The sequence below is a fragment of the Erpetoichthys calabaricus genome, chromosome 15, assembly GCF_900747795.2.
Source record: "Erpetoichthys calabaricus chromosome 15, fErpCal1.3, whole genome shotgun sequence".
Taxonomy (NCBI): domain Eukaryota; kingdom Metazoa; phylum Chordata; class Cladistia; order Polypteriformes; family Polypteridae; genus Erpetoichthys; species Erpetoichthys calabaricus.
In genome coordinates this window covers 76,964,742-76,989,965 of record NC_041408.2, presented here as the reverse complement: position 1 = coordinate 76,989,965, position 25,224 = coordinate 76,964,742, and the positions used below count along the sequence as shown (strand labels likewise).

Here is a 25,224-nt window from a genome sequence, read left to right as displayed (position 1 = left end):
GTCACTCTGTCAGAGCTCCAGAGGTCCTCTGTGGAGAGAGGAGAACCTTCCAGAAGGACAACCATCTTTGCAGCAATCCACCAATCAGGCCTGTATGGTAGAGTGGCCAGACGGAAGCCACTCCTTAGTAAAAGGCACATGGCAGCCCGCCTGGAGTTTGCCAAAAGGCACCTGAAGGACTCTCAGACCATGAGAAAGAAAATTCTGTGGTCTGATGAGACAAAGATTGAACTCTTTGGTGTGAATGCCAGGCGTCACGTTTGGAGGAAACCTGGCACCGCTCATCACCAGGCCAATACCATCCCTACAGTGAAGCATGGTGGTGGCAGCATCATGCTGTGGGGATGTTTTTCAGCGGCAGGAACTGGGAGACTAGTCAGGATAAAGGGAAAGATGACTGCAGCAATGTACAGAGACATCCTGGATGAAAACCTGCTCCAGAGCGCTCTTGACCTCAGACTGGGGCAACGGTTCATCTTTCAGCAGGACAACGACCCTAAGCACACAGCCAAGATATCAAAGGAGTGGCTTCAGGACAACTCTGTGAATGTCCTTGAGTGGCCCAGCCAGAGCCCAGACTTGAATCCGATTGAACATCTCTGGAGAGATCTTAAAATGGCTGTGCACCTACGCTTCCCATCCAACCTGATGGAGCTTGAGAGGTGCTGCAAAGAGGAATGGGCGAAACTGGCCAAGGATAGGTGTGCCAAGCTTGTGGCATCATATTCAACAAGACTTGAGGCTGTAATTGCTGCCAAAGGTGCATCGACAAAGTATTGAGCGAAGGCTGTGAATACTTATGTACATGTGAGTTCTCAGTTTTTTTATTTTTAATAAATTTGCAGAAACCTCAAGTAACCTTTTTTCACGTTGTCATTATGGGGTGTTGTGTGTAGAATTCTGAGGAAAAAAATGAATTTAATCCATTCTGGAATAAGGCTGTAACATAACAAAATGTGGAAAAAGTGATGCGCTCTAAATACTTTCCAGATGCACTGTACAGTATATGAAATATATTATCTAATGTGTATGGCTGGCATGCCCCCGTAGAGTTGTCACAATATATATATTAATATTAAAAACAGGCTTCTCAACAGTAGTGATAATGTTTAATTTTGCCAAAGGATACATCCAGAAGATTGACCATACTTCTGCAGGACTCCATGCTGAAGCCGTCAGTTTTTAAATCCTTGTCTGGAATGAAGTAAGAAGAGGATGATGTAAGAGAGGAGGCCATTCAGTCCATCTGACTCATCTGTTTATTTACAGGGCTATGCTGTCCAAATATCTCATCCAGATCATTTTTAAAAGTTTTCACTTCAATTACACAATTCAGCAACTTTTTGAAGATTCCCAGAACACTTTGTGTGATAAGTGCTGCATGGTTTGCATGTAAAATGCACTTCCCCTTATTGTGTAAGTAATTCACTTTTTAAATGAAAAGACTCTGCTGGATTGTTTCCGCTGATGCCTTTGATAACGCTGTCACCTTTATTAGGCCTTCATGCAGCTCTCTCTGCTCAGGACTAAAGTATTTCCCTTGGCCTGACTGTGCAGGATGTTCTTTAGTTCCAGGATAGACTTGGCTGTTCATTTCTACATAGCTTCTAGACCAGTTATTTTTCTTCTAATCCTCTCTATTAAAGGCATATCTAATAAAAAATAATTATGAATTTGACACTACGGAGCAGTAGTTCCTCAACTTGGTCTTGGAATACCAGTCTGCACCTTCTGGTTTTGTTTCTAACCAGTGTATTAGACAGTGGCAAACTTGTTCTGCTAATTTCGGCATCCATTTACAGGGACATTTTGTTGGCTTTACATTTAGTTTGTAAATATAGAAATTTAAATTCTGAGGTGGGCAGCTGCGATGATGCAGGTTCAATCCATGCTCCCATCGTCCTTACGGGAGGCCCTTGAAGCCGACACTATCGGTAATGTCACCGATGAGCTTGGCAGTGAGGCATAACAATGTAGCAAGGGGATGGTGTACAAATGCCAAGTGCTTTTACTAAAAACAAATCAATCAAAACAGTGTCCAAACAAAGTGTAGTGCATCAAAAATCATTAAAAAAATAATCCATAAAAACGAGTGCTGAGTGGAGGTTAAAAAACACAATAGAAAAAAAAATCTTTAAAAACAACGAGGTTACAACTATGGCATGAAGCAGTCTCTTTAAAATACCCAAAGCACGGTGCCTTCTCTCTACCTGGCTTCTCCCATCGGACTTCGCAACAGGAGAGTCGCCTGCCTGCAGGTGCAGCTGCCTTCCACTCTGGTTCGGTAGCCCTCCGATCCCTAGCTACATCGGGCTCCAATCCGGACCGAGACTTGGGTTATTTCCCCAGCGGTCAGGGCGCTCACACTGGGGCTAAACCAGCCCAAAGCCTCCTCGACTGCCGCTGCCTTTCGACGGCCAGTCGTCATTGTCACCGGTCACTCCAGCTCCTTGATCGCTCAGCTGGAGTGACCGCTTCCTTCAGCCCCACTGAGTGTCGGCCAAACACTCTTCGGCAGGGGCTCACCTCCCAGCTGCCTGCTTTCTTTCAATCGAGCCTGCTGTCTCTTGCTTGCTCTCCTCGCTGTTTCTTGCCTCCTTCTTCCATGCAACCTCTGTCTCTTTCTTTCCTTTTCTCGTTTTTTCATTCTCCCCTGCTAGCCGCCTCGTGCTTCTATTTATCATGGAGACGTGGATCAGCTGTGGCAATCAGCAGCTCCCAGGAACAATTACGGATGCGGACGACTCTTCACCTGTGCACTTAAGTGAGAATCGCCCACATCACGAATTCCCTGAGGACCGCTCGGCCACACACCACCACGCCCCGTCGCTAAGCCCGGCGATTATTTATTTAAAAAAAACTGGCCTTTTGACAAGAGCTGTGGACCCACTATACCACAGTGGCATGGTGGCACAGTGGTAGCGCTGCTGCCTCGCAGTAAGGAGACCCGGGTTCGCTTCCTGTGTCCTCCTTGCACAGAGTTTGCATGTTCTCCCCATGTCTGCGTGGGTTTCCTCCAGGTGCTCCGGCTTCTTCCCACAGTCCAAAGACATGCAGGTTAGATGGAATGGCAATCCAAAATTGTCCCTAGTGTGTGCTTGGTGTGCGGGTTTGTGTGCCCTGCGGTGGGCTGGCGCCCTGCCCCGGGGTTTGTTTCCTGCCTTGCACCCTGTGTTGGCTGGGATTGGCTCCAACAGACCCCCGTGACCCTGTGTTAGGATATAGCGGGTTGGATAATGGATGGATGAATAGATAAAGTCTGAGGTTAGTTAAGCTAGGAATTCAGTTGCAAACTTGTGAGTAACAAACTGGCCAGACCTAAAACCAGAAGACACAGGTGTAATCCAGGACTCACTGCCACACAGGAATGCTGTGCCACGTTTGAAATGTCACATTGTAGTGCAGTAACGAGTAAAATGAAATAAGTAAGAAACGGCTCAAATGTCAGGTATGTGCAGTTTCTCTAGCTATAAAAAGTATGTGTCACCAATGTGAATGAATGAAACTCTTCCGGTGGCTGGGATTAAAAGTCCAACCCACTGTACAGTTTGATATAAAAATAGACAAGCTATCGTTTTCTTAAATACTTACGTCGGCCCACAACTCTGTTGAGAATGGTTCTAAGTTCATGTACGCTGATCTCCATGTCCTGAAATTAAAATAAAAAACAAACTTTTACTTTGGTTTCCCTGTGCAAACAAATGTACAACTTGTATAGTTTACTGGATACACAAAGATGTATTTAGCCCACCAAATCCACTGTAGCTTTGGGTGCTCCATAGGCTCTTTTCTGGCATGCACTTCAAATATTTATGTGGCATTGTGGAAAAGAAGACCTGCAGGATGGATGCTTAAGCCTACTTCTAATAATGTCACCAAGATAATGAATACACATTACCCTCAATGGTGCACTGTCCAAGGTTTGTTCCTGCTTTGCGCCATATGCTAGCTGGGACAGGCTCTGGCCACCCCACCGTTACCCCTGTTCAGGGCTGAGCAGGTTAGACAATGACTGACTGACTGACTATCCTCAATACACAGATTTCCAGCAGCGGTGCACCAGGTAACAATACATACATAATTGTTTGGTACATTCCGATACAAATTTAGCAAACACAGGTTTGGAACCTCTGCAATGAAAGCAAAAAACAAAATGTGTGAAATATGAGCTTGCTTAATTAATGTGGGAGTCCCGCTAAAAGCAGAAGTTGATTCAGATGAAAGCTTACAGTCCCACAGGACTGAACCTGAGAACTAGTGATTTAGACAACAGCACACTCAAAACATTGAAAACTGTAAAGTACCTCTCCAGCTAACTGCTGGAACATGGCTTTAAAGGAGTCTTCAACATCATCCTCAGTTATTTCCACCTGAAAGAGAAAGTGTCATATTTTAATTCACTTCACTGTATTCTCAAATATGACAAAAACAGTACTTTTCTGAGAATGTGATTGTTACGCCGAAACTGTAACCACTTCACTGAATCTTCCCAGGCGTCACTTTTTTTTTTAACTGAAGACAGGACTTTTGATCAATTAATTAGATAGATAGATAGCCCCTCAAGGCTATGTGCTTTCTCCTCTACTCTGTTCCCTGAACACCAGATAGATAGATAGATAGATAGATAGATAGATAGATAGATAGATAGATAGATAGATAGATAGATAGATAGATACTTTATTAATCCCAAGGGGAAATTCACAAATTAAGGGCAGAGGTGGATCTTCAATTCAAAAAGGCAAACCCATGATGCTCTAGTTTCCTGTTTATGACGTGTGTTGATTTTTCCGGAAATATTTTAGCTACAAAAATATGAGCTTTAATCATATGACTGGATAACTGACATGGGGATTATATGACAAATGTGACGTGATATATTCCCCCCAATCAACCCCCACCCCCCCAGGGCATTTTTCACATCGTTTTCCATTGTACAGTATTGGTCACCATTGGCTTCTGTTCTATCACAAACATTTTTGTTTCCATTTTCCAAGAAAAAATGGGATTAAATTTTTTTCTCGGCCATCACTTCAAAGTATATGGGGTAAGTAACATACAAAAAAAACACAGTTTTTGTGTGGTTTATTCCTTTAAAGAATTTTCTTTTTTGCTCAAGATCAAGATAATATTTGTGGGATTGGCCAAATAAAACGATAAAGGAGTAGACTTTCACAGCACTCTGCCTCTGATGTCTGGAGGGGATGACAAGTTTTTTTTTTTTTTTTTTAATACTAGCCCCCTCCCTGCTCGCCCACCCCTGGGTTTGGTTATTCAGATATACAATTTAAAGAGATTGTTATTTTCATGGGAATTTTTACATACTCTTACGATTCTATGTTGCATCGCTTCTCCGTGATCATAAATATACACCTGACCAAATAAACTTGCAGGACCACAGATTCTCATAGCGTATGGTCCATTATTGTGTAAATCTACGTTTTGAGCACTGAATGTTGCGAATGTGAAAAGATTATTGTAGACTCGGATATTTTGCCTGTAGTGTTTGTGGATTTCCCTTTCACCAAACAACAAATCTTTTAATTCTCACGGATAGGCCTCTTCGTTGGGAGGCAACACTACGTTTCCCTTATGGCAACATGAATTAGACGATCTACAAGTCTCCGACTTAAAGTTTAAAGCCTTACAGTATCTACATACTTCTGACATATCACTTACAGTTTGTCCATATATTCAATCTCTTTTTGCTGTTCCGTTATTTCACCCAGTAATAATTTCCATTTGTTTGTGCTAATGTGATGTTTACTTTCTTTTTTTTGATACTTTCGAATTTTACTACTTTCATAATCTGTAACTTGCTCTGCATGTGTATTGCGCCAACGTTTTTGAACATCTTTATGAAGTCTTTTATTTCGGGTCTTGCTTCCAAATTCTAGTCTCACAGATCGAAGATCACGTCTCGACCCAAGATTTTTTTATTATAACAGAGAGATATAAAACGCTTTCATGTTAGTTTTGTAATCAGTTTACCAACCTCATCCTCTAGATCAGCTGAGACCTGTTCATCTAGTTCTCTGTAAAAAGAAAAAGAAAAACACAAAACTTATTAGCTGCAGTTGACAAATTTAGAGATCAAAATGTAATTAACAGTATATATATTCGTTTTTGTTCAATCTAACCCATTATGCAAGCATTTAAATATTACATTTAAGAGGACATTAATATTTAATAAAATAATACAGTAAATCCTTCCTGCAGATTTGTTTATCCGCTATTAGAAAAGTGTAACCCATTTCGCGACTCCATAGTCTAATCTTGCCTATTCATGGATAAGGTTCTCGCTGCAGGCCACGGGATGGGGCAGGGACAGACATTAGGGGGTCATATTCAGAGCCATGTGTAAGAGAAATGAAAATTATGAAAGGCCTATCGTGCATGAGCGACAAGTAAGAATGAGCAGTGGGTAAGCAATTGAACACCATTTGTGATGGAGACTGGGGCTTGCAATTGTTCCCCACGAATGTGGACTCCCCAGTAAACTCACAGTGATTTAAGTCCCTACCCTTTGTACACACTACCCGTTGTTACATCTGACTGAATGGTTTAGAGAGGTCCTCAGATCAGCCCTGCTGAGGTCATTCGTGACATCAGGGGGAGCAACTAGAATACAAACTTGACTGAAGAGGAAGTAGAAGTCGTAAAAAGGTTTTTATAGGTGAAACACTGGAAAAATTATTATCAAGCCTTGAAGAGTGAAAGTGGAGGGCCTGTCGTGCAACCAACCCCATTTCTCATTGCTGTTCCTCCCCACGTAACCAAACCCCATTTTTCCTACAGAATCAATGCTTCAGTGTCCACGTTTTCCGCATCCAATAGTTTTTTTGTGTATGTGAGTTTTTGATACAATTTTTGGCATTCATGACCTTTGGAGGTCAGAGTGCGGGGTCAGCCATTGTAAAACGCTCCAGGAGCAATTTTCAGGTTAAGGGCCTTAATCATGGGCACAATAGAGTAGGATCCCTTCTGGCAGTAATGAGATTTTGAACCGATAAACCTTTCAGATACCAGCGCAGATTCTTAGTCTCAGAGCCACCACTCCGCCTTGTGTTAGTTAACATTTAGTTAATATTTTAGTTTTATTGTGATCACAATTCATACTTACTCTGTCTCAGACTGTTTTTCTGTGAACACCCTCAGGACGAAGTCAGCCTCCTTGCTTGGTTCAAATGTAGATGGAACAACTATGTACTCGCCTGGGGGCAGACGCAAGCGCGTGCTCACCTCCCTTAAGTTGATGAATGTTTCTGAGCGAGCACAAGAGCCATGTGTCAGGAAGAAGTCCTTCTTCAAGTGGACATTCTGGCAGCCCTTGTACTGAAAGACACATATATGCAATTAGAATATATCTTATTATTCAGATAGTAGAAAAAGTAGAAATAGTGTTCATTTTAGAAGGAATCAGCAAAACAATATTGTTCTATAGACTGAAACAAACATTTTAAAAATTTCAATCAAAATGGCTGCCATCCATTACGTTGCTGTTAGAACTGGCTCCAGACCCCTGAAACCCTGTATTGCATGAAGCAAATTCACAAAATGAACAGTAGACACTCCCTTTGCTACTTTTACCAATGCTTGACTATGGTGACATTTATTACATACAGCCCTAACACGTGTCACATGCTGTCCATCACAGGGTATGGACACATCTCTTAAGTGTCTTTACTACCATTAGGATTTCAAAGGCTTGTTTGCTTTAAGTGGTTTACTTACTTCTATTTGTAAAATTTTCATTGCAAAAATCCTAAATGAACTTTGCAGACTTCAAGTTGTATAAATGTAATTATAACCTACATTCAATGTAACATTGTTTAATCTATCCATCATTAATGGGGGTTCAGAAAAATAGCTTTTACCTGTTTTGCTCTTTTATTTGGAATTTTTGAAAAGAACTGCTAAATTTGGTGTTGAACAATAATATTTCTTAAAAAAAGCATTTTTAAATCCTTAAAAATGGAAATTTTTGCATGTTTTATATGATTCCTTGATCTAGATAGATAGATAGATAGATAGATAGATAGATAGATAGATAGATAGATAGATAGATAGATAGATACTACTGTCGTCATTGTCTGCTTATTTATTTGTATTGTTTATCTGTGGTTTATTGTTTTTGGACTGCTTTAGCAAATCTTCCTTAGAAATAGTGAAATATCAATAGGAATCCATCTAAAGAAAAATATTAAAACTGAATATAATATTTTCCTGAAGGTTAATGTCTCAAGAAAGGTTCTTAATAGGCACATAAAGTAAAGCATTTTGTGTTAGTATTTGTAAGAATGGAGGATCTGACCTGTATGAGTTTAAATATTGTAGATGATGTTATGTACGTACCTCATCAGGAACCTGTACAGAAAGGGTAAAAGAAACAAACACAAATTAATCACACATCCAGATTCTTCACTTTATTTTTTTTCAACAATGTGAATTGACTGTAATAAAAACTAATGGAACACACTAACTTAGAGCGCCTAGGCAGAGTTTAAGATTACCATGAACAAAAACAATGTTATACAGTAATAGCTTAGTCTTTCAGCTAAGAAGTTCTACTGTTTTAGGGCAACACATTAAAAGTAAAATGTACAATTATCCATGCTGGCCTTATTTTACTGTTATTTTAATTACAATCCTAACAAACAACACTTGGAAAAGTATATCTGTTCTTGCAGCAAGCACCTGGATATACACTATATGGCCAAAAGTATGTGGGCATCCCTCCAGATCACTGGGCTCTGCGGTTTTGCCCGGACCCTTGTTAACAGCGTCATTAGATCAAGAACATAGCCACGTAATCTCCATTGACACACACTGGCAGTAGAGGGAGTCATACTGAAGAAGAGCTCAGTGACTTTAAAACTGGCAATGTCATAGATGCCACCTTTTCCAAAAGTCAATTTCGGAAATTTCTGCTCAGCTGATCAAACATTTGGCTATACAGCGTACATACCAAGTAAATACATCTCCCCTGCAGCATATATTGCTGATAATAATAATTCTGCTATAATTTTTATGGGTTAAATTGAATAATGTTATGAAAATAATCTTGATATGGGATTCCTGAATAAGCAGTGTTTTATAATGCAGTTAAATATTAATTTAATGGACCACAACTCACTTCATAAACAGCAAATCCAATGGTGTGCATATCCTGTCCTTGGCGTCTATACCTTCGCCTGTCTTTTTGCATCAAGGCAACCAGAAAGCTACAAGCAAGTTCATTATCATCAGGGTCATCATCTTCCTCTAGCAATGTGATTTTGTACTGAGGGTTAATCCAAAACGTGTCTACGGAAAAAAAGAATAATAAAGAAATATTTTCCCATTGACATAAACACCTGTTTTTTTAAACAGCAACTTGAGGCTATTTAATATTCATTATTAAATTCTCAAACACAAGAACACTGATGTGTCATTAGATATTCAAACACACTCTTCCCCAATACACTTCATAAATATTTACATCCATCTATCCATTTTCCACTTCTTCTAGTCAAAGAAGGTGGCCACCCAAATCCTCTTACTCTTGTGGGGGCTGCACACTCGCCAAATCATCAACAATCCCTCTTTACAGACAGATATTTAAATATTTTAATAAAGTGATATATAAAACTCATAGTGTTACTAAATCCATTCTCTTCTGCCACCGTCCCAATTGTCTCATACACAGCCCTGCTTGCCCATTCAAGTCTGTAGTGAGCTCAAGCTTATACTGACAGCTTCAATTGCAGGTTGGACCACCACATTCACTCCAGGCTGATTTAGGCTCTGCAATCAACAGGACATCCGTATTTGGAGATGTGTTGTGAAACAGAAGTACCTGTAGATAATCAATAACCACATACTGGGAAAAAGTTAAGATCCACACAAATTGCAACTGGGCTGGAATTTGAACCAGAGTGTCTTCTGTGAGGCAACAGTGCCAGCCGCAATGCTGGCTACATTTTAAAGGTCAACCTGTTAATGCTGACAAAATCCTACAGAAGATCTTCCGTCCATCCAATTTGAAACCTTAAAATTGCATTTTTCAGCAAATTCTAATTCCCATTGTTTCTTTCAAATGCTAATGAAATTACTACTTGAACTATGCTAAAAATGAAATGGAGATAAATTTGTCATATTTTCATTATATTTGTGTAAGCGCGTAGAGATCATACTGATTTCTTGTCCAATGATGACTACCTTCTAAGTCGATTTAGATTTCCAAGAGATATCCTCTTGAAGCTGTGTGCTGAACTAGGGCTGGCTTTACGAAGTCAGTGCTCTACCTGCACCTCTGCAAGTTCTGTCCACCCTCGGGTTTTTAACCACAGGAGCTTTTCAACGTGAAGTAGCTGACCGATCGGGTATTTCTCAGTCATCACTGAGTCATGCCATGCCAGGTGTATGGGTTGGTATTATCCATTTGTTATCTAGATATTTTTGTATTTTAGTTTTGTTTAAAATCTGTGTTTTATCTATTGTTCGTTGTCGTTGTGTGTTTAGAAAGGCGCCTACAAACAAATAAAATGTACTATTATTATTATTATATATAAAATTTCCTTACACTGTGGTTGAACAGGCAAACATCAAAGCACAATTCGCAGCAAAGTCAGGTTTTCCAAATGTAATCACAGTGGTCGACTGTACGCACGTTGCTATAAAGGCAGCTTCAGAGAATTAATTTTCTTATTTAAATATAAAGCATTTCCACTCTATTAATGTGCAAATTATCTGTGATGCAAAAGTGCATCTCCCCTTTGATCTGTATGATGTAACCATATAACACGACTACTTAAGTGACAGCAGGTACCCGCTAAAGGCATGGCTTCTCACCCCGCTCGCCAACTCACTGACTGAGCGATGTTAAAATGCTGGCTATAAGTGTCTAGGTCAGTAACAGTCGAAACAGTGTGAGCCCTGGAATTCTGCTACCTGCTCCAGTGGTGTGGACACTCAGATGATGGGCTGCGACTCGTCATTTCATGTTGACTTTGATGTCTGACCACTACTTTTTTTTTTAGTCGACTTTCTGAACTTGAACTTTTAGGTGCCTCCACCACGCTGTGCTACTAAATCAGTTTCCTTCTGTTGCTTATACCCCTGCTTAAGCCACCAAATAGTAGGTTTTCCCAGCCTCCACTTCACTGAGCAGGACCGCCATTTCAATGTCACTGAAATTCTTCTTTTTCACATGTGCTTTTGCTATTGTCTTTTAACAAAACACTGAAAGGAAGGGGCTATTTATATTTGCATATTCAAATAGACAAAATTCTGGGAGGAGTCAGGGTGGTGCTATAGATAGATAGATAGATAGATAGATAGATAGATAGATAGATATGAAAGGCACTATATAATAATGATTGATAGATAGATAGATAGATAGATAGATAGATAGATAGATAGATAGATAGATAGATAGATAGATAGATAGATAGATAGATACTTTATTAATCCCAATGGGAAATTCACACATGTAGGCTCGTCATTTGTGTTAAAAATCATGTTGTTCATGTTTATTGGGATTTATTAAAGGAAAGTGCGTAGAACTTTGCTTACTCAATAGTTTTATGTACTTGAATTTTTTTGAGCGTTTGCACATTTCTGGTTTTGTCCGTACACCATGTTTTAGTGTGAATGAAGGCATTATATATGGGGCCCCTGGTGTTTTTGTATGCATACTTATTGTCATTGGTTTTATGTTTTCTTTCAACTCTTTTTACTCCTGTCTAAGGTTTTTGATTTAATATTTTGTATTGAAAATTGTTAACTTTCAGATTTGCTTCTTTTTTGCTATTTTGAGCATTTTATTATATTTTCTGATTTTTGCAAATGAAACTCCTTTCATAAAGTTTTTTTTTTCTCTCACTCATCTTTCTACAGTAATCCCCCCTCTTGGGTGATCATTTTGATTATATTTAGTGACTTTACATATAAATTTTGAAACATTTAAAGCCAAAGCTCATTTTGCCCAGTATATGCTAAATCCAGCCTGGAAATTTCAAACTCTGTCTGCCCTGCAATGTGCCTTTTCTGGGTAGAATATTGGCCCATTTGGTTGTTATATTTTGAATGCCCCATACCACTTTGGCCAATTTGTGTGTCATGCACTTATAATACAAAGATTTTATTCATAGGACTCTGGTTTTGGATTGACTAGGATACCCTTGCTGAATCTCTTTCTACTTGTTTCCAGATGAGAAAAGCACATGTGCAGACACTGCTACTTATTATAACAAGTAATGTTTTAGTGATAAAAAAGCAGTAGTATTTGAGAAGTTATGTAGTACATATTGGGAAATAACACAACAAAGGTATTATTAAGAGAAACAGTTTTGTGGGAAAAAAAATACAATTAATGCACTTCCAATGCATAACACCCCTTTGCAGGATAATAATAGTGAATAAACTGAATCAAAACTAGTGTGACTGGACATTACTTGCTAAAACACAATCCCAGTTTAGCTTTATTCTATTTTTGAGTATTAGTTTAACATGCAAAATGCGCTGTGTAATAGTTAATATGAAACTTTATAAAGGATTTGATATTTATTCTTTATCATTTTCTTCTTACTGGGGTGATTTCTGCAGCCTCCTGCTGTGCTGCCTCGCCTCCAGCCGCCATCAAATTTGATTGTGTTCCAGTAGCTAAGAGCGTCTTCTGTTAAAGCATCAGGTGTTAGGTTACAGATCTCAAGCCTTGAATACTGTGTCAGAAATTCTTTGAAAGCCATCCTGCATGGATACAAATGAATGCATTTGGAATAAATTATGATACATCTATTAGTCTTCAGAAAACAGCCAAGTGGGTACAATATTCACATCAATATGTTTAAGTTGTAGCAGTTGTTAAAATTTAACATGACTAGAAATATAATAGCAATAAAGCAATAAAGAACTATTATGGGCACCATAAAAGCTGAAACCAGAATTTTCATAATGGCACATTATGCCATTAACTTTCAAATTGAGAAGATATAACCACAACTGACAATTATAAAATCTCCAATAACATTTTAGCCAATTTGGTCTACCTTTATTTTAGACTTTTAAACATTTTTAGGACAACAGATTAAATACAGAAGGAAACAGCCAAACTCAAACTCATACATATAAACCATGCCACCATTCCTGTCAGGGGGATTAAGAACAAATGAAGGAATAAGAAATCCTGTCAAAACATATTGTCTTTTTCAAAGTCGGAAGATACATTTACTACATATTGCAATGCTGAAATTATTCAACATCATGCATACTAAAGGGCGGCACGGTGGCGCAGTGGTAGCGCTGCTGCCTTGCAGTAAGGAGACCTGGGTTCACTTCCCGGGTCCTCCCTGCGTGGAGTTTGCATGTTCTCCCCGTGTCTGCGTGGGTTTCCTCCCACAGTCCAAAGACATGCAGGTTAGGTGCATTGGCGATCCAAAATTGTCCCTAGTGTGTGCTTGGTGTGTGTGTGGCGCCCTGGCCTTGTGCCCAGTGTTGGCTGGGATTGGCTCCAGCAGACCCCCCGTGACCCTGTGTTAGGATATAGCGGGTTGGACAATGACTGACTGACATTCATGCTAATGAAGTACATCCACGCTATATGGGTCACATGCTGGTTTATCACGTGTTCAGCAGAGCGTGGCGACGGTAGCACAGAATATGACCTGTACCTCAGTAATCCTGCACACCCGCTTTTCTCACTCCTCTGGCACACGGTACAGGACCACTGGCACTTGTAACAGTAGACTCAAGGATAGCTTCAACTCAAAAGTTGTGAGGTTGCTGAACATTCAATTACAATTACAAGAACAAATACTACAACATAACAAACACCGGTGTACATAATACTTGCTTCTTGAGCCTCACACTTAGAAAGGCAAACTGAATGAATGAAAACGTTAAGTTAGTCAAAAATTGTAACAAACAATCAAGCCTCTGTTTCATCTAATGAAAAATTGTAAGCCAAAAATTAAAGTCAGAAATTATGAAATTTACATAGCACTACTATACAAACCCATACATAAATTTGGTTTAGATACCTGCAAAACTTCCGATCTTTACAGTGGCACTCCTATGATGTTTATTGTGCAACCTCAGGGACTGCACTCCGCAGCACAAAATATATATATATATATATATATATATATATATATATATATATATATATATATATATATGGAAAAGAAGCTCTGTGATACGGTTTGCATATTTGCAGCTGGAGCTCCACAAAGGGAGAAAAATGAATCACATATCATAAAGTAGTTTTTATTCCTGAGCTTTCAACCCCTGCCAGGGGTCTTCATCAGAGGATAATGCTTAGACTTACAAGAATCAAAGGTAATATATAACATAAATTATGATGGGGGGGGCGTGGCTTGGGTGTTGCGGGGAGGTGGCTAAGTCAGTGTGATCAGGAGAGGGGGGTATTGGGTGTAAAATTTTGTTTATTATGAATATGTTCTAATGGGCCTTTAAAATTCATTGGCTCCATTCTCAATTTTCAATACCACAAATCAGGACTATATTAAGTACATACTACTGTATATTTATATGTTTTATTTTTTTTTGCACTTTTTTGGCATAGTATTTTTATCAACTGTTCTGAGGAGTTGTACAAGTAAGAATTTCATTGTAGTACGTATGTGACAATAAGCTTGACTTAAAATGACTAGTGAGTGGATCTACTGCATAGATTCAGGTATAAGATTACAATAATCATTCAGAGGACAGAAAATATGTTATAAAATAAATTATTATTAGTAGTTGTTAATAACTTAAAGATAAAAAAATGTTTATACATTTATTTCTCTCTATTGAAAATCTAGCTATACAGTGATCCCCCGCCTATCGCGGAAGTTACGTTCCAGACCTATCAGCGATGGGTGAAAACCCACAGTATAGAAAGACCATATAAATAAACATTTTTTTTTATAGTTTAAGCCTTAAAATACCCCTCCCACATGCTTTAAACACATGTAAGCTTATTAAAACACACTTTGTAAACACATATGATATGTGGCTGTCGGGCTAAGGATATGAGTAACATCTGTTTTATAAAACAAAAAAATCTTGGCAGGGAGACCAGGGAGACGAGGTGTGATCTTCTCGGAAGACAATTTGACATCCCGCGAGAGACATTTTAACGTCACACAAGAGAAGGCAGTGAGACAGAAGGACAGCTGCTGTACAGGCTTTTAAATGATCAACGCGCAGAGCAACAAGCAGAACAGGCATCTTGGCAGAAGCAGCACAAAGCCAGTAGCTGATCCGTCCGCTTCTCCTTAGCGTGAGTTCAGCTCCCGCGGAAGAGACGTGAAGTGGAAGAAGTGCAGTGCGCTTCCGGGGTGGGGCATCGGGGGTTTGAGTGAAGCAATCAAAACCAGATCATCTCAAAGAGACACTTTGACGACACGCAAGACTGGACATTACAACATTAGGAAGCAAAACCCGTGAGATGGTGACTTTTGCACGTCACGCCCTGCTTACAAACAATTTAAAACAACTTCACGGACATCTAACCTTGCAGATGTTGGAATGCTTTTGGCAGACACACTTGAGGCGCTCCCAGCTCTTAAAGCAACAACAAGCAGAACACGCAGCAAGCCAGCAGATGATCCAAGCACTTCTCCTTAGCGTGCATTCAGCCCCCCCCACCCTCCTAACGGCAGAAATGCGAAGTGGCAAAAGGACAGCTGCTGTACAGGCCTTTTACGTGATTGACTCAAAGCACGACAAGCAGAACACACAGCTGGCCAGCAGCAGCATCAAGACAGCAGCTGAACCGATGGCATCTCTTTAGAGTGCGTTCAGACCCCTCCATCACAACGCAAGCAGCATTATAAGTCCTGCGAGAAAGAGATTTAACCACGCTGGGGCAGGAAATAAAGGACAAATATTGATTTTACAAAATTTTTAAAGTAAAAATTAAAATAATGCATATGTAACAATTCCCGTGAAAATAACAATCTCTTTAAATTGTTTATCCGGTAAACCAAACCCGGGGGTGGGTGAGCGAAGAAAGCAGGGGGCCAAGCCCCATAGTAATAATAATAATAATAATAAATCCGCGATGTAGCAGGGGCGCGATAGCTGAACCACAATATAGTGGGGGATCACTGTATTTCACAATAGCCACTAATAATAAATAAGAGTGGAGGACAGCTCAGATTTGTGAAAGTCGCTCACAAACAGCACATTTTGTCCTTACTGTATGAAGATCTGTAGTTTGAGGATCTTGGTCAGCTAAGGTTACACAGATAGCCTTGATGAGTATCATTTACATTTTCAGTAACTGATGATTAACGATGTAACAACAGAAGACCTATATTCTTGAAATATGATCAGAAATATAGCAGCTTTTGTTCTGGAGAAACTTTTAAAGACAGAAGTGTAATGTTAACTAACACCAGAGTGTTCCTTAGTTGACAGAACGTTTCTCATTATCTCTAAATAACAGCACTTGTGACAACAAAACAAAGCCAAAACATGTACACATTTTTTTTTACCACATCGTAAAGACTCATAAGGATGGACACATTTTTCAAAGATTCTCCAGAACTTTCCAGGATAAAAACATAGCTCTGGTGAAGGTGTGCATCTCCACCCCATGTACAAAATATACTGTAAAAGTATATTCCTGGCAGAGGAAACAAAAACTAAACCTAAATGCAACTTTGTTAGGTTAATTTAAAATAAGCTTTCAACAAATAAATCCTTTTGTAGAATGCTCACCAAAATTCTCCATCTTCCATTTTTAATTGGAGATCTTCCCTTTCAGAAGGATCAACATGATTCCATTCAGAAGCACTGATAAAAAGAAGCAAGATGCATTAAAAATGATACAGTAACATTTCCAGGAATCAAATCTTGTGTGGCATTAAGTTAATAAAAAGACAACGAAATTTTAAGCTTCTTACCACGCATCCAATTTAGAAAAGAAAAAAATGTATCTTTGATAGACAATATTCAATGAACACTACAGTTATGCGCCAACTTACGTCTCTGTTTTGTACCGGCCATTTGGACTTATGTTGAATTGGCTGTACTGTATGTCCCTCACAATGTGTACAGGTCATTGCAATTGAGGCTCTGTGGGTCTGGTGTGGGTCATCAGTATGCATACTTTAACTGTCAGTATGGAGTAGCACAAACCGATCTTTGAGCCCCTGCGACTGCACACTGGGTCCATTTAGGGATGGCAGCGCGGGCTGAATGCATACCTGTTGGAGCAGCAGTAGCTGGATCAAAACAAAACCTTGAAGGGCCCTTCAAGGGTCAGAAAATAAACAGTAGGAGACCCTGTGAATGATTTATTACTATTTACAAGGCAATTCCATCTTCTTGAATGAATAATAAAGTAGAAACCATCTGCAGAGATCGAAAACAAAAAGGACATGCCAGCTGCATGAAGAGCTACTTTAAAAAAATGCTGCATGGCACGACCACTCAGTGTCTAGAAGACTGGTATTCTGTGAGAGGAATAATATATTTTTTTTTACTTACAGTGTTACTAGTTTGTGGCTATTTGTTGATAGCATCATCAATACAGGAAGGAAGACGAGAGACTGCTGCCCTGCAGCTCCACCTCTGCTTCTCTCACAGCTTCTATGGAGTGCGTATCGTTTCACAGCTGGCAACGCTGCCATAAACACGTGATAAGCAAAAGGCCTATTATTACCTTATTGTTTTCGTATGACACGTGGCCGAAAGGATGAATGACCTCAATTTGACTGTCCATAAGTTGGCACATGACTGTAATCACTTCATTGAACCATCAAATTAACACACAAACAAGGGAAGAAATGTTACTGATGGCGCCATTACATAAACAATACAACATCAGCATCAGCAATAACTGCGTGGGGCTACAGAAGGCAGGAATCAATAATGACTTGAACCGAATAGAGCTAATGCATTGTGAGGCTGAGGAGGGGCCCATTAAAGCAGTTCTGTACTGAGCGCTGACATGTATAATGATGCCTCTGTACACATAGGTTTTGTTTATTAATAGTAGAGAAAAGCCAAGCAAAATGACACCTTTTATTGGCTAACTAGAAAGATTACAATATGCAAGCTTTCGAGGCAACTCAGGCCCCTTCTTCAGGCAAGATGTTTACATCTTGCCTGAAGAAGGGGCCTGAGTTGCCTCGAAAGCTTGCATATTGTAATCTTTCTAGTTAGCCAATAAAAGGTGTCATTTTGCTTGGCTTTTCTCTACATTCATAATGGCTAACACGGTACAACACCTTTATTAATAGTGTAATTTACAAACTTACACAGCAAAACAAGTGTTAAATCTCCTTGTGGATTTGGTTACAAATGTTTAGCTTATAATAGCCTGAGTTTGCTTAAGCAAGTTTAGAAATTTACTCAATACAATATCCACAAGATCAGATGGCATCTGATGGAGCACGCTCTCCTGGCTCTGGCTTTGGTCTCGTCACCACTGCAGTTCTCAGCTGGCATTTGTCACCAAGCCACTGTAGATCATTCAAAATGCAGCACCATGTCTTCTGTTAAACCAGCTGAGGCGGGCACACATCACTCTTCTTTTAAGATCACAATATTGGCTCCCTGAATTAGATTAAAAAATCTTGGTGCTTCCATACAGAGTAAGTAGTCAATGTGTCAAAACTTATACAGTATATGTGGAGACAATTGTAAGGTTCTATGCTCATTCTTGACAACTCAAGTTTGCTAATGAATGGTTTCTCAATTCAGGCTCTTTTCATTGTGTAGCTCCTAGCTGGTGGAATGAGCTGCCCAACTCCATTCGAAATTCAGACTTGTTTTACAAGTGCATTAAGACTCTCTTGTGTGTTGAATTTCAGTGTAACGTAGCTGTTAGGTTTTTGTAACCAAGGAATTATAACTCGGTTGTATTTTTTTCTGAGATCTTCACCTCTGATGACCAATTTTGTCCCCTTTTCCTGAAACACTTCTTTTCAGATAGTCCCAAATAGTCCCCAAGACTGATGTTTAGTAGATTATGTTGACCTCTTTTGCAATCTGCTTTGGATAAAAGGGTCAGCTAAGCAAATAAATATATATGTAAATCATAGGCAGAAATGCAAAAAGATATATAAGGTAGCTTTGGAAAACTCAATAAAAACAATAACATACTTATCACTCCAAGCCCCAGTCCATTCCACCTGACCCCATGGGTTCCTGATGCGGATCAGTCGCTCTGTACCACCACGATAGTTTACCTACAAAATAAGACAGTGCTCCTGTGCGGTATTCTTCTTGCTTTTTTTCATAATTGATCAGTCACTACCAACAACTCAGTCCATAAAATATTAAATGTCCAATTAATCATTTACTAAACACAGTCCAACAGTGTATTTAAAAAATATACAAATAAGCACTAACATTATTTGTAGATAGCTAAACTTATAATTGACTGTTTTTTTCTGAATAATGTCAATTATGCCTGTAATCCTGTATTATGTATAAATCTAAATATCTGAAATGAAGATAAGAGATCTTCTCAAAAACTTTGGTCTATTGCTCTTCATTAGGTAATCTGATGGTCTCATAACTGTTCACATACACCAGTCATTGTACCACAGGTATCGTTTATTGATTATTCTTTATTCCATGGCATCCGTCTTTCATCATAGTAAAAACTAATTGGAGTCTTTCAAGATATCCATAGAAATGTTTTGACAATGCATCAAATTTGTACTATGGAAATGTTTGCATCAGAGCTGCTGAAACCAATGTACAGGTGCATCTCAATAAATTAGAATATCATCGAAAAGTTAAATTATTTCAGTAATTCAATTCAGAAAGTGAAACTGATATTTTATACAGATTCAGTACACACAGAGTGATATATTTCAAGTGTTTCTTTCTTTTATTTTGCTGATTATGGCTTACAAGTAATAAAAACTCAAAATTCAGTATCTCAGAAAATTAGGATATTACATAAGGCCAATGAAAGAAATTGATTGGCCTACTGAAAACTATGTCCATGTACACACTGAATACTTTTGCATGAATCACTGCATCAATGTGGCATGGCATGGAGGCGATAAGCCTATGGCGCTGCTGAGGTGTAATGGAAGCCCAGGATGCTTTCATAGTGGCCTTCAGCTTGTCTGCATTGTTGGGTCTGGTCTCTCTCATCTTCCTCTTGACAATACCCCATACATTCTCTATGGGGTTTAGGTCAGGCGAGTTTTCTGGCCAATCAAGCACAGTGATACTACGGTCATTAAACCAGGTATTGGTACTTTTGGAAGTGTGGGCAGGTGCCAAGTCATGCTGGAAAATGAAATCAGCATCTCCATAAAGCTTGTCAACAGAGGGAAGCATGAAGTGCTCTAAAATTTTCTGGTAGACGGCTATGCTGGCTGACTTTTGACGTCATAAAACACAGTGGACCAACACCAGCAGATGACATGGCTCCCCAAATCATCACTGACTGTAGAAATTTCGCACTGGACCTCAAGCAACTTGGATTCTGGTTTCACTCCACTCTTCCTCCAGACTCTGGGACCTTGATTTCCAAATGAAATGCAATATTTACTTTCATCTGAAAAGAGGACTTTGGACCACTGAGCAACAGTCCAGTCCGTTTTTTCCTTAGCCCAGGTAAGACACTTCTGACGTTGTCTCTGGTTCAGAAGTGGCTTGACACAAGGAATGCGACAGTTGTAGCCCACGTCCCAGATACACGTCTGTGTTCGGTGGCTCTTGAAGCACTGACTTCAGCCGCAGTCCACTCCAGGTGAATCTCCCCCAAATTCTTGAATGGGCTATGCGTCATACTCCTCTCAAGGCTGTGGTTATCCCTGTTGCTTGTGTACCTTTTTCTGCCACATTTGTTCCTTCCACTCAACTTTCCATTAAGGAGGGTGTCAATGACTGTCTTCTGGACAACTGTCAAGTCAGCAGTCTTCCCCATGATTGTGTGGCCTACTGAACCAGACTGAGAAACCATTTAAAGGCTCAGGACACCCTTGCAGGTGTTTTAAGTTAATTAGCGGAGTGGAGTGTGATACCATGAGTCTACAATATTGAACTTTTTCACAATATTCTAATTTTCTGAGATGCTGAATTATGGATTTTCATTACCTGTAGGCCATAATCAGCAAAATGAAAAGAAATAAACACTTGAAATGTATCAACCTGTGTGTAATGTATCTATATAATATGACTTTCACTTTTTGAATTGAATTACTGAAATAAATTAACTTTTTGATGATATTCTAATTTATTCAGATGCACCTGTATTTAAAGTACACAAAAAGTCATTTTATCTAAAACTCATAAAGACATCTTTAATATTTCACTGACCTCTTTAACTCCTGTCACTGAGTAAGCATGGCCTTTAACCAGCTTTTTGAATGTCACAGATTCCATATCAAAGGCACTAGAGATCTGTAAAACAAAAAAGTACTGCAATTAGGAAAAAAAAGGGTTTTTGTGGCATTTTCATTTTTAAGATTGTTTTCATATTGTACTTTATAGAAGGGATTGAACCTGGGTACTAAGCATTAAGCCATGCCAGTGCCAGACATTGAAGGAGGATGGCCGGGCTATACAAACAATCATTTTGACTCAGCAGGCTAAGTCACTTACTTTGCCACTCAACTGAACTGTGTTCAATTAATATTTGTGTTCTTGCCTTCAGTTACATTTTAATAGCACAAGATGCCCAGCTCTGTCAAAACTGTCTTCATATTGTGAAACGGTGATATTCAGCCTAAAAAGGGTTCAATAGATGGGAGGTTTACAGGGCACAAATGAGAGGCCAGCTGCTGCTACATGCCTTGCATATGAATATAAAATATGGGGAGCCTACAAAAGTGATAAAGAGTCAGAAGCTCTTGGTTTAAATATTGGTCTAAACCAGTGGATCCCAAACTCGGTCCTGGGGACCCACTGTGGCTGCAGGTTTGTGTTCCAACCAACTTCTGTTTTTCATTGGACTCTTAGCCTAATTAAGTGAGTTGTTATTTCCCAGTTTCTGTCTTTGGGAGTGAATGTAGAAATTACAAACTAAGTTTGGTAGATTTTTGTTAAAAAGTAATAAGCAGTTATATGGGAATATGTAGGTTTTTTTTTTTTTTTAAGTTGTTAACAGTATTTTCAATGTAATTTTCATTCTGCGTGTCCAGGTGTTCTGGTTATTTAATTGACTATTTACTAATTAGCGGGTCTGACACTGCAGTTGTTGCTGCTGTCACCATCCTGGGTGACTGCTGTGCTGGTTGTTAATTGTCAATATTAGGGTTAAATGAAGGCAGCAAACTACACAGGAAAAGGGGAAAATAACAGGAAAACAACAATAGAGAGTTAAAGCATTTATAGCTTTAGAAAAAAATAGAAATATTTCTAAATATCTTATAAATGTAAAAACCACACTGTTGTGTTTTTCCGAATACAGAATAAGAGAAGAGTAAAAAAGACCAGCTAATTAAATGAGATCAGTTGTTATCGATAATTATCACCGATTGTGAATCTGGCTGGAACAAAAACCTGCAGCCACAGGGGGTCCCCAGGACCGAGTTTGGGAACCACTGGTCTAAACTATCTACTTCATTGCTGCTCATGCAACAGAATGTTTGTGCATAATGTTTAGGAGGCCAACAACATTTTTACAGTCTGTGGGTGGCAGTACAAGGCAGACTAACATGGTGTAGCTGGGACTCTTATACTTGTGCTGACCAGGCAGTGGACTAAATATCCAGGGTTTCTGGCCCTGTATCTCTGTCAAGGATCAGAGATGAAAGAAATTAGTCCCATCACTGTGTATTGTGTTTTACTCAGAAAGAATTTAATGACGCACTAGATGTTTCCTTTATCAACGTTAAACATAAATGTTACTGATAGTAAAAAACTTCACTCACATCAATTGAGCAGCCCATCAGAGAGCCCCTATCCAGGGCTTTCTGAATAATTTTGAACAGATCTTTTGGTGCACGGCGTAATTCATACATCTCTGAGACACCACCTGTAAAATCCTCAAACCCTTCAGTTGTACTGCCTCCAGAAAGCGCCTCATAAGACCCATTCAACCTGTAAAGACAAAAAGGCAATTCAACATTCAAATGATTACATTAAAGCACTTATGTTTACATTTCATAGGTAATACAACAAAGTATTAAGAAAAGTCTTAGCTTTACAGTTTTGCATGTAAAATTCTTAAATTAACGCTTAGGTAATGGTCAAGTTATTCTGTGGTGAGAAAACCAGCTTCCATAGTTTTCGTAATGTCACTCTGTCTCATATATATTTGATTTATTTTACTTTACTCTAGCTGTATGTAGTGTTCTTCAGCACGTACAAGTTCAAAGTAAATAACCAGAAGACATTTAAATACCTACTGTAAATACACATAATAACACCAAGACAATGTTTTGACTGTTTCTATTTACCAGGCCTTATTTTACAGCAATATAGAATGAATGTTTTCCTGACATTAGAAATATGAATTCTGTGACTTTTGTATGTTTACTTATTTATTATGCTTTGTTTATTTTTATCAGTTGTTTCACATAATTTTGTGTTCTAATAGTGTAACAACTGAAGCCACTTTGTGGTTGTTTTCCATGGTTATGGCAATTTTGCTTATGGTTTACAAAGCCTTATATAATCTCGCTCCATCTTATATTTCAGAATGTCTTACACCTTACACTCTAAATCGTAGCCTTAGATCTTCAAATGAGTGTCTACTTAGAATTCTAAGAGCTAAACTTAAAAGAAGTGGTGAGGTGGCCTTCTGCTGTTATGCACCTAAAATCTGGAATAGCCTGCCAATACGAATTCACCAGGCTAATACGGTGGAGCACTTCAAAAAAACTGCTGAAAACACATTAGTTTAACATGGCTTTCTCATAGCTTAATCTTAGTTAAATCCTGATGCTCTGTATATTCAATTAATTATCATTATTATTCATGGTGGCTCCAAAATCCATACTAACACCTACTTTCTCTTCTGTTCTTTTTCCGGTTTTCTGTAGTGGCGATCTGCACCCCCACCACCTGATCAAAGCACCGTGATGTCCCTACATTGATGGATTAAAGGCCAGAAGTCCACATGACCATCATCATCAAATTCTTCCATGAGAACCCTGAATACAATGAGGACTGATTGAGGTCGTTTATGTTTGGTAGAATGCCTACAGGGGGCTGGGTGGTCTCGTGGCCTGGAACCCCTGCAGATTTTTTTCTCCAGCCGTCTAGAGTTTTTTTTTTGTTTTTCTGTCCTCCCTGGCCATCAGACCTTACTTTTATACTTTGTTAATTAGTGTTCTCTTATTTTAATTCTTACTTTGTCTTTTTTTTCTCTTTTCTTCATCATGTAAAGAAATTTGAGGTACATTGTTTGTATGAAAAGGTGCTATAGAAATAAATGTTGTTGTTGTTTATGGTAATACTGTCAGTCACATGGGCTAGGCTTACAAAGTCATTGCACCATCATTATGACAGATAGCACTACACAGTACATGATATGTATCCATCCATCCAGCCATTTTCCAACCCGCTGAATCCGAACACAGGGTCACGGGGGATGATATGTATGTTTTTTGATAATTTAATTGAATCAGCGATGATGTGCAATTCTAATATAGTTATGGAAAGGATCTTTAACTAGTTCAGGGCTTCAGATATTCATTTTTTGACATTTATAACTAAAATTAGGTCTTGGTTGCTTGCTTGTTTTGACTTTTTAGCTCAGACCTTTATCTTGTTGAATATTTCTTTTCTTAAATTTCTTGGCTCTTTGTCACTTTGGCCTTACTTAAAAAGTATGTTCATATGGACTGGCTTTTTTTTTTTTTTTAACAACAAATCTAGAATAAATAAGAGGCACTTGATATGCTGTCATATTCAATGAAATCCTTGTCTCATTTTTGAAATTCTTAATATCCTGAGGACTTATCCCTCCATGTTTAAAGGGTAGACTCTGTAGTGGACTGGATTACTATTGGACGGCATAAAATTACTTTGATGCATGATTCCTGCACAAATCTATTGTCACTATTATAACTTAACTTCTTTGTTTCAACTATGGTCCTTCAAATTATTCAGTCAGTTATTGATTTTAGCTTATTTTAACAGTAGCCTGCCCGTTTCCTATTATCAGCGGTATGAAAAGAGCACTAAAAGAATACTGCTATAAAAAAGAGGTTACTTACTCTATGTAGTTTGTTGTGATGAAAGAGAACATTTTTAATCTCATTTTTTGTGTGACACAGTGGTACACTGTGTACTGCACCTTGTTTTCTTTCC

The 25,224-nt window shown here is 38.8% G+C and overlaps 1 protein-coding gene across 1 annotated transcript in view; it reads right to left on the bottom strand.

Moving 5' to 3' along the window:
- capn1a (calpain 1, (mu/I) large subunit a) overlaps positions 1-25,224 on the bottom strand; it is a 72,506-nt gene that overhangs the window by 21,710 nt on the left and 25,572 nt on the right. Inside the window, exons 5-16 of the mRNA XM_028820886.2 lie at positions 22,839-23,007; positions 21,283-21,366; positions 19,102-19,187; positions 16,711-16,785; positions 12,569-12,729; positions 9,134-9,303; positions 8,353-8,364; positions 7,121-7,332; positions 5,993-6,032; positions 4,305-4,370; positions 3,592-3,649; positions 1,130-1,194 (exon numbers count right to left, since the gene is read on the bottom strand). Of these exons, the coding sequence (XP_028676719.1) occupies positions 1,130-1,194; positions 3,592-3,649; positions 4,305-4,370; positions 5,993-6,032; positions 7,121-7,332; positions 8,353-8,364; positions 9,134-9,303; positions 12,569-12,729; positions 16,711-16,785; positions 19,102-19,187; positions 21,283-21,366; positions 22,839-23,007 (1,198 nt within the window). The remainder of the gene's footprint in view (positions 1-1,129; positions 1,195-3,591; positions 3,650-4,304; positions 4,371-5,992; positions 6,033-7,120; positions 7,333-8,352; positions 8,365-9,133; positions 9,304-12,568; positions 12,730-16,710; positions 16,786-19,101; positions 19,188-21,282; positions 21,367-22,838; positions 23,008-25,224) is intronic.